Consider the following 15,747-nt stretch of genomic DNA (forward strand, 5'->3'; position numbering starts at 1 on the left):
TTTGCACAATTCACTAGGCAGCAAAAGATTTCCATTCTCAAATTTCAATCAGATTTGGCTTCTTTCTAATTTGGGATTAGTAGTTCTACTTATTGTGACGTTACACCCCATATTCTTTATGGAAGTATGCTTACGTTATGGATATGGCATAACTGAGATATATTTTACGCAAGATGGCTCCTGTAAGGTATCGTTGGAAAGGTTATGATTTACTGAATGTGATTATCCAATTTGTACATATGTATCATTTCTGTATCTAAAGTTAGGAATATTGACTATGTAACAATTACAACTGTCTGTTTACTTGGGAAACACCCACCAGACAACAGGCCATCAGCCTTAATGGGCCATTAGGAAGAAATAGTAAGACTTTAAAGATACTAATCTCTCTACTTCCTGAGAGGCATCCTGGGATGTTGCGGTGACTCTACTAGGTCATGTGGTCATGTCACCTGGTACTAAACACCACCTGGGTCACTACTGTACTTTCCACTGGAAACAAAGGCTTCCCGCCTTATGTAAATTCTATTTAAAGCTGGGGAGTAAGGCAAACAGGGCTCTTCTGCATTGCCTTCCTGCCCAAGAAGAAAGCCTGCTGAGAGTACCTGAAGAGACAAAGGAAATGAGCGGTGGGAAAGGCACAGCTGAGTCCAGACTAAGACAGAAGTCTAGTCTCTAAAGAGAAATAACTGGAACTCTAAGCTACAGGAACTCTGCAACTTGTCTAAAACAACATTTAGGGTGAGAAATTACTTATTGAAACCAGTCTCTTTAAGATCTTAAGCTTAGTCTGCATATTTTGTTTTATTTGTTTGGTAATCTGCTTTGTTCTGTTTGCTATCCCTTATAACCACTTAAAATCTGCCTTTTATAGTTATAAACTTGTTTTTGTTTATTATTAAACCCAGTTTGTGCAATTTATAACTGGGGGGGGGCAAGAAGTTGTACATATCTTCCTACACATTGAGGGAGGGGGCGAATTTATAAGCTTACCTTGTATAGTTTTCTCTACAGCGCAAGACTATATTATTTTGGGTGTACTTTCCAGATGGGAGCTGCACTTGAGTGCTGGGCAATTTCCTAGCTGAGTCTTCTCACAGACAGCTGTTTGGAGACTGTGTGATTCTACAGCTGGTGCGTCCCTACAAAGCAATGGGGCTTCTATCACTTCCCTTGGTAGATTATTTCACAATCTAATAGGAACTCCTAAGATGTTTTTCTTAATATTCAGCCTACATTTATTTCCCTTTTCATAATTTCTTCCTATTACTTCTACTTATATCCCCTTGGTCTCCCCCAAATAATTTTTCTCCCTGTTTGGTATTTGCTTCTTCAAATATTTGAGGGTAGTTGCTATAATCCCCCTTAATTATCATTTAAGTGTGCTATTTTTTTACAAGGCCTTCAGATTAGTATCACTTGCAAATGTCATTAATATTCTGTTTACTCCTTCTTCCAGAACACCAATGAAAACCTATTACTGATCCCACTAGACACATCCCACCAACTTGATACATTGCCATTTATCAGTACTCTTTGTTTACGGTCCTTCAGACAGTTTGCATTCCCCATGACAGCATTCTTATCTAAGTCCATGTGAATTAATTTTTTCAAGTAAGGTGTTGTGAGGCATTGTATTAAAGGTTTTACTTAAATCCAGCTACATTGCTTCTACTACATTTTCTGCATCCACAAATAGTATAATTCTATCCAGAAACAAAACAACCAAAGAAGAAGAATGAATGTTGAGCCATCTGTTTTTCCCACTAAACATTACTTTCTGATCTGAGGATCCTGTTCTCTCTCATGTTTTTCCTTGCTTAATGCTCATTGCCACAGTGATAGGCTCTCTACGCGGGCTAGATTATGACCCCCCATTACTTACAATGGTGATTTCATAGGAGTCAGTGGGACTGCTCCTGTAAGTAACTGCTCACCATTGGAAGTAAGGGATTCGCAATCTGGCCGTAAGTGATAAAAATAAATACATGGGACCAGATTCTACCATGCTTACACTGAATAATACTTTTCACTTTAGGGGTGAAGTCCCAGTCCCACTGAAGTGAATGGCAAAACTCCCATTGACCTTAATGGGGCGAGAATTAAATGTCTACTCGTTTAAATCAGCAGGACTTTTCATGGAGTAATCTTCTGCTCAGTGTGAGTAAGGATGGCAGAATCTAGCTCATAATAGATACACCCATTCTCAGGAACCAGCATTATCACCACCATTTCTCTGGCAGAGAGTAATCTGACAGGGTTCCCTTTGGAGCCCGTAACTTCCCTTCTTAAAGCAGCTGCAGTGGGGGTCATTATTGAATGACACAAGACACATTTTTTCTCACTTGGAAACTACCATCTAAGCCCCTTTGGAATGAAAAAACTGACTTGGAAAATACTCTCTTTAATGTGGCCAGGTGTACCAGTTCAGTTTGTCAGCAATACCCAAGTGTCCAGGCCAGTCATACTGAAATCAGGCTTAATTCTAGGGTCAATGTAATGGGTCTGCTGGATGTACAGCACCTTTCCCCACCCCCAGCTCTTCACCTGCTCCCCTCCCTGCCTGTAACACCACCCTCTGGCCCAGCTGCCCCTTTGCTGAGTCTAGATCAGTGGGTTCCCAAACTGGGGTTCGTGAAATGTTACAGGGGGTTCTCGGGAAAAAATTCCCTAATGGCGGACAGAGCTGTCCCTAGGAACCCCGGGCAACACGGGACCAGCAGCCTGGAGCCTTGAGACTTCCAAGAGCGAAGCAGATCAAAGCAAGCCTATCTATCACACTGAGGAGATTTAAACTTCAAGACTCCTTATAAGAAATGGAAAGGGAGGTGGATATTTTTTGCTGTTTTAAAATTAAATAGGCTGCTAGTGTTGTTTTTAAAATTATTATGAAGAACGAGTTTAAGTTTTGTTGTAACGTGCGTTGTTTGCCTGGACTGCTCAAGACCTGAATGCTTGTATAAGAGGAACTCTTTGAGTTGGCTTCTTAGGGTATGTCTACACTACGAAATTAGGTCGAATTTATAGAAGCCGGTTGTATAGAAATCGTTTTTATACAGTCGATTGTGTGTGTCCCCACATAAAATGCGCTAAGTGCATTAAGTCGGCGGACCGCGTCCACAGTACCGAGGCTAGAGTCAACTTCTGGAGCGTTGCACTGTGGGTAGCTATCCCACAGTTCCCGCAGTCTTCGCCGCCCATTGGAATTCTGGGTTGAGATCCCAATGCCCGATGAGGCAAAAACAGTGTCACGGGGGATTCTGGTCACATGTCGTCAGCTTAACCGCCCCCTCGTGAGAGCAACGGCAGACAATTGTTTCGTGCCTTTTTTCCTGGGTTACCTCTGCAGACGACATATCACGGCAAGCATGGAGCCCGCTTAGCTTAGCTCACCGTCACCATATGTCATCTGGGTGCCGGCAGATGTGGTACTGCATTGCTACACAGCAGCAACTAATTGCCTTTTGGCAGTAGACGGTGCAATATGACTGGTAGCCGTCATCGGCTATCTGGGTGCTGGCAGACGTGGGACTGCATTGCTATACAGCAGCAGCTCCTTGCCTTTTGGCAGCAGATGCTGTATTACGACTGGTATCCATCGTCATCGTACTCCTCAGTGAGTTCGGTCAGAGGCGCCTGGGCAGACATGTTTTGTCTCCTGGAGACTCAGTCCTGCCGGCAGTCCTATTGCACCGTCTTGACGATAATGGCTAGCAATCGTAATGCAGCATCTTCTGTCAAGCACCCAGAAGATGCCGATGGCTATCAGTCATGCTGCACCGTCTGCTGCCAGCCTAAGATGTAAAAGATAGATGGACCAGACTTGTTCTGTATTCATTTGCTTCCCCCTCCCTCTGTGAAATCAATGGCCTGCTAAACCCAGGGTTTTGAGTTCAATCTTTGGGGGGGCCATTCTGTGTGACAGTTGTTTGTGTTTCTCCCTGATGCACAGCCACCTTGGTTGCTTTTAATTCCCTGTAAGCCATGTCGTCACTCGCCCCTCCCTTCCTCCGTCAGACAATAGTTTCGCGCCTTTTTTCAGTCCAGACGCCATAGCACTGGGATCATGGAGCCCGCTCAGATCACCGCGGCAATTATGAGCACTATGAACACCACGCGAATTGTCCTGGAGTATATGCAGAGCCAGAACATGCCAAAGCAAAAACAGGTGAGGAGGCAATTGCAGCGCAGCGACGAGAGTGATGAAGAAATTGACATGGACATAGATCTCTCCCAAAGTACGGGCCCCAGCAATGTGCAAATCATGGTGTTTCTGGGGCAGGTTCATGCCGTGGAATGCCGATTCTGGGCCCGGGAAACAAGCACAGACTGGTGGGACCGCATCGTGTTGCAGGTGTGGGACGATTCCCAGTGGCTGCGAAACTTTCGCATGCGTAAGGGCACTTTCATGGAACTTTGTGACTTGCTTTCCCCTGCCCTGAAGCGCCAGAATACCAGGATGAGAGCAGCCCTCACAGTTGAGAAGCGAGTGGCGATAGCCCTGTGGAAGCTTGCAACGCCAGACAGCTACCGATCAGTCAGGAATCAATTTGGAGTGGGCAAATCTACTGTGGGGGCTGCTGTGATCCAAGTAGCCAACACAATCAAAGACCTGCTGATATCCAGGGTAGTGACTCTGGGAAACATGCAGGTCATAGTGGATGGCTTTGCTGCAATGGGATTCCCTAACTGTGGTGGGGCGATAGACGGAACCCATATCCCTATCTTGTCACCGGAGCACCAAGCCACCGAGTACATAAACCAAAAAGGGTACTTTTCAATGCTGCTGCAAGCCCTGGTGGATCACAAGGGACGTTTCACTAACATCAATGTGGGCTGGCCGGGAAAGGTACACGATGCTCGTGTCTTCAGGAACTCTGGTCTGTTTCAAAAGCTGGAGGAAGGGACTTTCTTCCCGGACCAGAAAATAACCGTTGGGGATGTTGAAATGCCTATAGTTATCCTTGGGGACCCAGCCTACCCCTTAATGCCATGGCTCATGAAGCCGTACACAGGCAGCCTGGACAGTAGCCAGGACCTATTCAACTATAGGCTGAGCAAGTGCAGAATGGTGGTAGAATGTGCATTTGGACATTTAAAAGCGTGCTGGCGCAGTTTACTGACTTGGATAGACCTCAGCGAAACCAATATTCCAATTGTTATTGCTGCTTGCTGTGCGCTCCACAATATCTGTGAGAGTAAGGGGGAGACATTTATGGCAGGGTGGGAGGTTGTGGCAAATCGCCTGGCCGCTGATTACGCGCAGCCAGAGACCAGGGTGGTTAGAAGAGTACAGCAGGGCGCGGTGCGCATCAGAGAAGCTTTGAAAACCAGTTTTGTGACTGGCCAGGCTACGGTGTGAAACTTCTGTTTGTTTCTCCTTGATAAAACCCTCCCCCCGCCCGGTTCACTCTACTTCCCTGTAAGCTAACCACCCTCCCCTCCCCCCTTTGAGCACTGCTTGCAGAGGCAATAAAGTCATTGCTACTTCACATTCATGCATTCTTTATTAATTCATCACACAACTAGGGGGATAACTGCCAAGGTAGCCCGGGAGGGGTGGGGGAGGAGTGAAGGACAAGGACACACTGCAGTTTCAAGCTTTAACTCTTACTGAAGGCCAGCCTTCTGATGCTTGGGCAATCATCTGGGGTGGAGTGGCTGGGTGGCCGGAGGCCCCCCCACCACGTTCTTGGGCATCTGGGTGAGGAGGCTGTGGAACTTGGGGGAGAAGGGCTGTTGGTTACACAGGGGCTGTCGCAGCGGTCTTTGCTCCTGCTGCCTTTCCTGCAGCTCAACCATACGCTGAAGCATATCAGTTTGATGCTCCAGCAGCCGGAGCATCGACTCTTGCCTTCTGTCAGCAATCTGACGCCACCTATCCTCTTCAGCCCGCCACTTGCTCTCTTCAGCCCGCGATTCAGCCCATCACCTCTCCTCTCGTTCATATTGTGCTTTTCTGCACTCTGACATTGACTGCCTCCACGCATTCTGCTGTGCTCTGTCAGCGTGGGAGGACATCTGGAGCTCCGAGAACATATCATCCCGAGTCTGCCGTTTTCTCCTTCTAATCTTCACTAGCCTCTGTGAAGGAGAAACATTTGCAGCTGGTGGAGGAGAAGGGAGAGGTGGTTAAAAAGACACATTTTAGAGAACAATGGGTACATTCTTTCACGTTAAATTTTGCTGTTCACATTACACAGCACATGTGCTTTCGTTACAAGGTCACATTTTTCCTCTTATATTGAGGGCCTGCCGGTTTGGTGTGAGAGATCACTCACTCAGTGCCAGGCAACAGAATTTGGCTTGCAGGCAGCCATGGTAAGCCTGAGGCTATGTCTTCACTAGGAGGGGTATTGATTTAAGATATGCAAATTCAGCTACGCGAATAGCGTAGCTGAATTCGACGTATCCGAGCCGACTTTCCCGCTGTGAGGACGGCGGCAAATCGACCTCCGCGGCTCCCCCGTCAACGGCGCTTACTTCTATCTGCGCTGGTGGAGTACAAGCGTCGATTCGGGGATCGATTGTTGCATCCCATGGTGGGGAGGGATAGCTCAGTGGTTTCAGCATTGGCCTGCTAAACCCAGGGTTGTCAGTTCAATCCTTGAGGGGGCCACTTAGGGATCTGGGGCAAAATCAGTACTTGGTCCTGCTAGTGAAGGCAGGGGGCTGGACTCAATGACCTATCAAGGTTCCTTCCAGTTCTAGGAGATGGGATATCTCCATTTATTATTATAGGTTGTTAAAGTTTGGGAACCACTGGTCTAGATGAACCAAATTTCTTTTGTCTGTTGTCCCTCACTTTTTCCTCTGCATTTCAAGCACATTTTTCCGCATCCACGTGGTATTCTATAACTCCCTGTTGTGTCTTGTCCTTATTGAGGTTGTAGGCTTTCTGGGGCAGATATTGTCTTATTTTATTGTGTTTGTATGGCATCCAGCACAATGAGGTAACAATCCTGAGTGGAGCCTTTGGGCACCACTGTAACAGAGAAGTACTTTAATAATAATTATTATAATACATTCTCCTTCAAAATTGTTATTTATTAGAGCTAGTTTATGTCTGTAAGTAATATGTCATGAATATATTTATCCTGATTTCAATCAAAAGCAGGGTTGGCAGATGAAATAGCTTCCAACTCTGGTCTTTGCAAAATGTTCTTCTTTTGACTGCAATGATGCAGCACTTAAGCATGAAGGTCCTTGCTTTGCACATTACATTATGGCTTCTCTTTCCCTGCATTGCATTGTCTCTTTAGGGGTTATCCTGCTACTTCTGGATAAGTTGCGAAAGATGAAATGGGAACAGATGTGGAGACTCACAGCTGAAAGAGAGTTAATGAGCATGCTGTCAACCTCATTGGCTGACCAGGTGGGTTGGGCAGGCAGTTTTGAAGACCTGATACAAACATTGCTCCTTGGATTGGGGGTGGGGAGGGAGAGAGGAAGGAAGGAAGGTAGATAGGTAGGTGTCCTGCCATATCCTCTTAAACAGGCAGAACTCATTGCCATGTCCTTCTGAAGAAATTGTTGAATGTGGGGGATAGAGATTTATCCACAAGACTCCTATTTACAGACTGAATTTTTTACCTCTGATGCACAGATGCTTTTTAAAGGGACACAGTTGGAGTCTTTTTCTTTTTTATAGCCTTTACTTTAGCCTTTCATTCTTTCTTTGAAAGACTCCAGACTTTTGAAGCTTGAAAAAACTGTTGCTTTTGCTACTGCTTTTGTCATTTTCATTTTGGCAAATGGTGATTTTGATTCTGTCAGTCTCTGGATACTTCTGTTGCCTGCATAGCTGCAGAATATGAGCATCTCACAAACATTAATGTATTTATCCTTACAGTACCCCTGTTAAGTGAGGCGGGATTACTGTCCCCATTTTACTGATGGGGAACTGAGGCCCAGAGAAACTAAGGAGCTGATCCAAAGCCCACTGAAGTCTATGAAAAGACTCCCACTGATTTCATTAGCCTTTGAGTCAGATCATAAGTGGCTTGCCCAAAATCACATGGAGAGCATGTAGCAGAGGTGGGAATTGAACCCAGATGCCTGGACACTTACTTTAGTACCTTAAGCACAAAGATCATTTTCCTCCTCCCACTGCATGGCTTCATAAGAGCAGATCATAGTGGCACTTACACTGTAAGCTGTTTTGTAGCCCTGTTTCACGTGTTTTCTGTGAAACACGTAGAGCACTTGCGGGCAATATAAAATAATAACTAATACTCCTACTGGTAGTTCATCGTAAGGGACAGTAACTGACAGGATCACTCTTCTTTCTTTTATTGAAAACTGATGCTGTACTTAGGAACAGCAGGCAGTTCACCATCTGCCACATAGTACTCCCCATGATGGGGAAAAAACAATTTTTGCCAGTGGTACAAAATACTTGTGTGATTTGAAAACCCAGGGGCAGTCTGCTAGCATTCTGCGTGACAAAGAGTCTGTTTTCCTCTAGTTCAGACCTGCAAGTCGGCCCTTGGGGTTCCAGCACCTTTAACCAATGCAGAATTGTGAAGCTACGTTTGCAGAGCTGACAGCTTAATGTAATAACTCCCTATTCTCCCTCTCACATGCTTTCTGAGCAAAGGACTGAAGAGAGTCAGTTCGGAGAGATGTGATTGATCATCTTTCTGCTGAAATGATGCACCTGATTGTTTTTCTGTTTTTGTCTGCCAGGATATCTTCAATGCCGTCATCAAACAAAACCCGTTCCTTGTCTACCAGCTTCCATGTTTCTGGAATGTGCAGCTGTCTGACCACACACGTTCTGAACAGTGCTACAGGGATGTGTCTGACCTAAAGGTATATTTAGCTGAAGCTGCAACCCAATGACTTGGATCTTGCTTGTGTTTTGGGAGATAAAATGGAAGTTCCCACAGTGGCAGGGAGATGAAGCATAAGGGATGGCCTGTGTGCATTCTTTGTGCCGTAAAAGATGAGGGAACAAATGTGCTTTTGTTTTGGTCTGCATATTCGTAATCGTGAAAATGGAAGATGGATAACACTGCCCAGAGCTAGGCTGGGTGCAGACAGATGCTGCACCGCCTCCTTACCCACACACACTATGTCTCTGCCAATGTACTTAAGCCTGACCTGCAGCACTCACTGCTGTTTCAGTACTTTACTACTCCTGAACAGGGAATGATATCACCCTTATATTCTGAACATGCTGCAAGAGATTTTAAACAGAATTGTTTGATATAGAGCGTCTCACAAAGAGGAGCGGAAGGATGGTGTAACCCTGAACTGAACTGTCTCCTCAGCAGGGTGGGGGGGAAGGAGAGGACGGGAGGGAAGGGAGGGAGGAAGGGTGAACTAGATGAACTCCTCTCCGGACCAACATTTCTTTGTTTCTATGGTGTATGGGGGACCAAATCCTAAGGACATTACGCAGTTCTTACTCAGCTTTTACCAGCTCTTTACTTTGGCAAACTCCTACTGACTTCGCTAAGACTTCCCCTGAGTAAGGACTGAGTAGAAACCAAGTAAGGATAACAGGATATAGCACAATAAAAGTAATGCTACAATATCAAGAGAATACTCAGCAACACATTTTTCACTGTGATGAAATAGAGTGCAGAAGAGGAAATCGATAGGTGACTTCACTACGGGGAGATCGACGCTGCTGCAATCGATGCAGCAGGGATCGATTTATTGGGTCTAGTGATAGGGCGACCAGCTATCCCGTTTTTAAAGGGACAGTCCTGTATTTAAGCCCTCCTGCAGGTGTCCCGACTTTTTCTTAAAAACAAGTAAATTGGCCCGTATTTTCTGTCTCCCCCACATCAGTACTGGTGGGTCCTGGTGCTGGCCAGATCCCTGGTCGCCAGCCACCTGCCCACCAGTGGTGAGTGGGAGGATCCAGTGGCCAACTATGGGGGTGGATGTGCAAGGCTGGTGGGGGGTGAAGATGCAGTGCGCAAGGCCAGCCACTCCCCCTGCTGATCCGTCAGCGCAGCCCCCACTGTGTACCGGCTCTCAGCCAGCAGGGCCCTGCCCCCCGTCCCATTTCCAGCCAGCACTGGCTGCGCGCTTCGATCTGCGATGGCTGGTAAGTGCAGGCAGGTGCCAGGCAGCGACTGATTACGTGTCACCTCTGCTGCCCACCCATCGACCCTTTATGTGCTCCCCCTCTTGCTGTCCTCTCCCTGCTTTGCCCCTTCAACCCCCCCCCCCCCCACAGCCCCACTGCCCCTATCTCCCCCTCCCCCCACCCGGCAGGGCGCGTCCTGTCCCAGCGCTGTGCAGAGAACCAGCCCCTGGTCAGAGCGTTCAGCTCACCAACAGCCTGGCCAGCAGGCGCCTTCCTTCCCTCTCTGCCTCTGGCTGGGCCGGCGCCACGGGAAAGCCCAAGACTCTCTGGCCCAGGGCGCTGGCCAGGAGGAGCCGAGCCCTGCATGTGTCAAAGCCCTGCACAGCGCTGGGAAGCCTCTCCACCCCTCAGCTGAGCTCTGGAGTGGTGGGGGGAAGCAATTTCTAGCCTGTTTGCACCCTGGCCCTGCAGGCTCCACAGCAGCCCTCCGGGCAGGGGCTTAGCACCCTCTTCACCCCACACCCCCATCCTGGGTCCTGCCCCCAGGGAGCACGGGGCTGCTCCATACCCTAGGCACCCTCCCCCACTGAGCCACCTCTCTGGCCGGGTTTGTTGAACCCCCTGCAGTCAGGTTCCCTGGCGCCTGGTGCATAATGCGTCCTTAGGGCTTAATCCAGTGGTGGGCAACCTTCAGCCTGCAGTCTGCATGCGGCCCATCAGGGTAATCTGATTGCGGGCCGCAAGACATTTTGCTGACGTGGACCATCCGCAGGCACGGCTCTGCGCAGCTCCCAGTGGCCGCGGTTCGCCGTTCCCAGTCTATGGGAGCTGTGGGAAGCAGTGGCCATCACGTCCCTGCGGCATGCTGGGAATGGCAAACCGCGGCCACTGGAGGTGCAGGGGCCGTGCCTGCGGACGGTCAACATCAGCAAAATGTCTTGTGGCCCGCAATCAGATTACCCTCATGGGCGCATGTGGCCCGCGGGCCGCAGGTTGCTCACTACTAGTTTAATCCCTTCCTGCCCGCGCTGTAGCTGGGGGACAGGAAGCGGCTGGGTTATGTGGGTGGCCAGCAGCAGCCTGGAGGTGTTAGCTGCCTTTCGACACTGTGCGGGCAGGAAGGGACAAGCTGATTCCAGCCACAGGGAGAAGGGAGGTGCTGGCAGGTGGGGAAGATGAGCTCTGCAAGGACACAGGCCAGGTCATCTCTTCCCCCCACCCTCTCCTGCAGCTGGAAGCAGCTCCCATCCCTTCCCTCCCGCGTAGACAGTGCTAAAAGGCTGCTGGTGGCCACGTTCTGGCGTGAACCCTGGCAGAAATCTGCAGAGGGGGGGCATGTGACCCTGCGTGCCCTCAAACGTGTTGCCTCGGGAAGACACGGCGCCAGGTACCAGGAGAGGCGGGTCCATCCTGGGGGCCCAGCCAGGCATGGAGGGCGGAGAGCGCTGGGCAAGGAGGCTCGGGTCAGTCAGTCACCCTCCCTGTGTGAGAGAGGTGTACGGGAGCGTGTGTTTGTCACCTCTCTCCATGTGAACCCTAAAGCCTTAAAGATAAGAAGGTAAATAAAAAGAATCCAGCTCCGCAGCATTTCTTTTTAACAGGGGCTCAGTCAACTTGATGTTCATTTGAACATTTGTACTGCATAGTTCTGATTCATTGCCATTGAACTTGCTTGAATATGAGTAATTTTAGCAGGTGTCCCGTACACCGCCTAGGTAAATATGGTCACCCCATCTAGTGAAGACCTGCTAAATTGACGGCCGAGTGCTCTCCGGTCGACCCCGGTACTCCAGCTCTTTGAGAAGAGTAAGAGAAGTCAACCGGAGAGTGTCTCCCGTTGATGCAGCGCAGTGAAGATACTGGGGTACATCGACCTAAGCTCCTGCTCCATTATTCACATAGCTGGAGTAGCGTAACTTAGGTCGACTTACCCCTGTAGTGAAGACAAGCCTCAGGAGGACCCCTAAGACTGACTCTTGAAGGGTAGGAGAAGAAATAGAAGCAAGGCAGGAAAAGAACGATAATAGCTACATCGTAAATGGAGAATGTTAGTCTGCCTCTGTGGATCAGAATACATTTCTAAACTGAATTATAAAAAAATGTCAGTTCGTTCTGTAGTGGTTTCCATACTACAAGACAGGTTGGATGGATTTAAACAAATCCAGATGAACTAAGATTAGTTGTGCAGTTGTAATTCTGAAATACTAGATTCAAATGTTGCAGGCAGCACATCTGGGGCCGGAGAGTGGAAACTATTCTACAAGGTCTGGTATAGTACAGCCTACCTAGACAGCAGTAGGCAAGCATTGGCAGTACAGACTAGTCACAGCTAGAACTGTTTGAATATTGCTAACAATTTTTCTGACTGTTTTTTTCAAATGTTCAAACAAGTTCATTTTGGCTGAGCCCATCTTTGTGTTTGTTCTCTCTGAATGTTCAATCAAACGAATTTTTTGGTAGGAGTGCTCATAGAAACAGCAAATTTGGGATTCATAAATGTAAGTAATCCCTGATTCCAAAAGTTACATGCATCCAAAAAGGGACCAGAAACATGGCATATGACCTACATGTCCAGTCAAAGGTAACTAACACAGTTTGAATTTCCTAGAGCAGATATTTGCAACAAACTCCTCATGCAATCTACAGATCATAATTATTTGCCAAACTTAGACAGTAAATAATTTAAAATAAAGAACAAATTTTAGAAAACCATAAACTGCTTGTAGACAATTCACAAAGAACAAAAGAGGTGAAAATCATCAATTACATTATTTGTTGTGAATTATTCACCCAGTGCTATTCAGAATTATATGGAGGAAAACTGATTTTTTGATGGAGTTATATCACAAATCTAGGTGGAGTGATCTAGAGGGTTGTTGAAAAATTAATGCAGGCCATAGGCATTTTACTGTTCATGTATAGGCAGGATCCAAGCAGCCGGGATTCATAGTGTCACTGCACTCTGTTCTGTTATAAAGTGCTGGCGGACATTCCGGTTCCTTTATACTTCTGGTAAGAACAATATATAAGAGTGATTGCCAGGATCAGAACAAAAAAAGAGATCTTGGAGCAGAAGCAAAAATGCTTTTAAAGGATGCATTCTGTCAAAATGCCCCTCTTGTGGAAAAATGTTATATCTTCCATATACAATAGAATAATGTAACTTTAATTCACAGAAATATCTGAGACACCCATTGTGGATTACCAAATTTATGTTGATTAATGTCATTTAGTCTCAAATATTTATTATTGTATTTCATAGCATGCTACTAAAATTATTGTAATATTTTGTAAAAAGTAATGAAGCCTTAGATTCATTACTTTACTTCATTACTTCATAATTCAGGCACCCTGGGGTTAGCCCCTGACTCAGCAAGGTACTTTAGTACTTGCCTAATTTTAAACCCATGACTAGTCCCTCCAGCTTCAGTTGTACTTACAAGCATAGGCGTTGTTTGACTGCTATATTTGGGGAGGGGGCAAAGCACTCACGCGTGCATGCATACGCATGTGAATGCTGAAGCCAATCCCCTTGGCTCACTGGCTCCCTCCCCCCGCCTTGAGGGGTACCTGGGCTGCCGGTGCTGGGGGGGGATGGGCTGGCTTTACAGAGGAGCCCCAGCTGCTGCAGCGATGTCACTGCTCTGGTGCTGCTGGGACTGCCTCCCTGCAGGGGCTGCTGCTGCTGTCAAGGGGATACCACGTGCCAGGCTCTTGCTTCCCCCCATCAGATCCCTTTCTCTTCCACCTACCCTCCTTCCCCCGGCCCCACCGCAGGCACTCACCATTGTACAGGAAAGAGGCAGGCACTAGGACCAAGGAGGCAGTGTCCAGCTGCCAAGGCAGCGACCCAAGTGCAGGAGAACAGCTCCTAGCTCCTATGCTCCCCTTGAACTGAAACATGCCAGGGAGGGTGCAGGGAAGGAGGCGCAGTGTAGGAAGGTCAGAGCCCCCCTCCCGGGCAGGCCAAGCAAAGCAAGCCCTGCAGGGCAACTTAGCATTTGCAGAAATGTGCTGGGGTGGAGGGGGGGGGGGCATGGCATGTGACCCCACATGACATCCCCCCACACCTTGCCTCTGTTTTGGGCGGGAGGGGCAATACCCTCCTTGCACCTGCCCCCAAACTACGCCCATGCTTACAAACCTAAAATCAGGCATGAGCTTAAGTATCTTATTAAATCAGAGGCATAAATCTTTGATGAGTTATCACATCAGTGCTTCAGCTGGTGTAGATAGGCATAAATCTTTGATGAGTTATCACATCAGTGCTTCAGCTGGTGTAGATAGGCATAGCTCCATTGACTTCAGTGAAGCTGTGCCAATGTGCACAAGCTGAGGAACTGATCCATAATGTGGGACCACAGGATTGGGCTTTTTACTTTATTTTTGTGAGCGTTTTTTAATTTGTTGATTAGCATTATGACATTTAGCGAGATTCAAGTTTCTAGCAAAATGCGAGCTGTGTCAGAACGTGGTCTTTACATGAACTGTGCAGCGGACATATTTAACACAAGTTTGAAAACATATATTTTAAATCTGTAAATTAGTCAGTTTCCATGACATTTGATATAAATGGTGCAACACAATATATTTGGCACATCCTGTATTTCATGGTGAATAAGACTGGAGTAAAGAATAAGGTAGTAGAGGCCTCCAGGGGAGAGAGAAAGATGAATTGTAAAGTTGGTGGTGGAGGATTAAGAAGGATGTCATGGTGAAAAAGGAAATACTGGAAGAGATTTAAATTCCAGACTAAAGCTGGTCTAGGCCTTAGTATTATTCAAGTCACATGAAACTGCATTTTTTCATGTCAAGCTGAAAATACACCAGTTTAATTCCATCTGGTCTCAAAGTCCGTAGGATTTGAGGATTTGTCATCATTACATACAACATTATGTCAAATAAACTTAGGGAGGCTTCATAGTTAGCTGCTATTCAAGTATGTATATACTTCTCTGCCACTCTGTTCACAGCCCTGAATAATGGAAGCACAATGTGGTCAGCATGCTTTATGAAGGTGTAGGAAGCTCTTGCATATATCCTGTCAACCGCATAGGATTCTAATCATTATTTTTCTCTGTGCATTTTCCCCCTAAGTTGCATTTATATCTTCTTTAGCAATTTTTATTGTTTTAAATTGGAGAGGCCCAGATTTTGGGTGGCTGTTGCAATTAGTATCAGAGGGGTAGCCGTATTAGTCTGTATCCACAAAAACAACTAGGAGTCCGGTAGCACCTTAAAGACTAATAGATTTATTTGGGCATAAGCTTTTGTGGGTAAAAAAAACCCACTTCTTTAGATGCATGGATGTGATGCTTTAGGAATCACATCCCGGTAGAACACATTATCCCACCATGTAGACAAGCCTTAAGAAGATACCCAGAGAGACAGTGTTCTGCTGGAGGGTATGGCTGTGTGCTCTTAACATCAGGTTTGAAATATTGAGTCTCCCTGGAGCAAATGATGCAGCTTGGAGCAACTTGAAACCTAGGAAAGGTTGCTCAGAACTTTGTCGTTAACTGAGTTCCATGCAAAAAGCAACAGAGGGTCCTGTGGCACCTTTAAGACTAACAGAAGTATTGGGAGCATAAGCTTTCGTGGGTAAGAACCTCAATTCTTCAGATGCATCTTACCCACGAAAGCTTATGCTCCCAATACTTCTGTTAGTCTTAAAGGTGCCACAGGACCCTCTGTTGCTTTTT

General features: G+C 46.9%; 1 protein-coding gene across 1 annotated transcript in view; it reads left to right on the forward strand.

The window, feature by feature from the left end:
* The window catches only part of LARGE1 (LARGE xylosyl- and glucuronyltransferase 1), a gene marked incomplete in the record, with an annotated part of 377,692 nt that overhangs the window by 302,809 nt on the left and 59,136 nt on the right, over positions 1-15,747 (forward strand). Inside the window, 2 exon segments of the mRNA XM_034777934.1 lie at positions 7,263-7,375; positions 8,689-8,814. Coding sequence (XP_034633825.1) covers positions 7,263-7,375; positions 8,689-8,814 — 239 coding nt within the window.

Source organism: Trachemys scripta, chromosome 1 (genome assembly GCF_013100865.1).
Source record: "Trachemys scripta elegans isolate TJP31775 chromosome 1, CAS_Tse_1.0, whole genome shotgun sequence".
Lineage (NCBI taxonomy): Eukaryota > Metazoa > Chordata > Testudines > Emydidae > Trachemys > Trachemys scripta.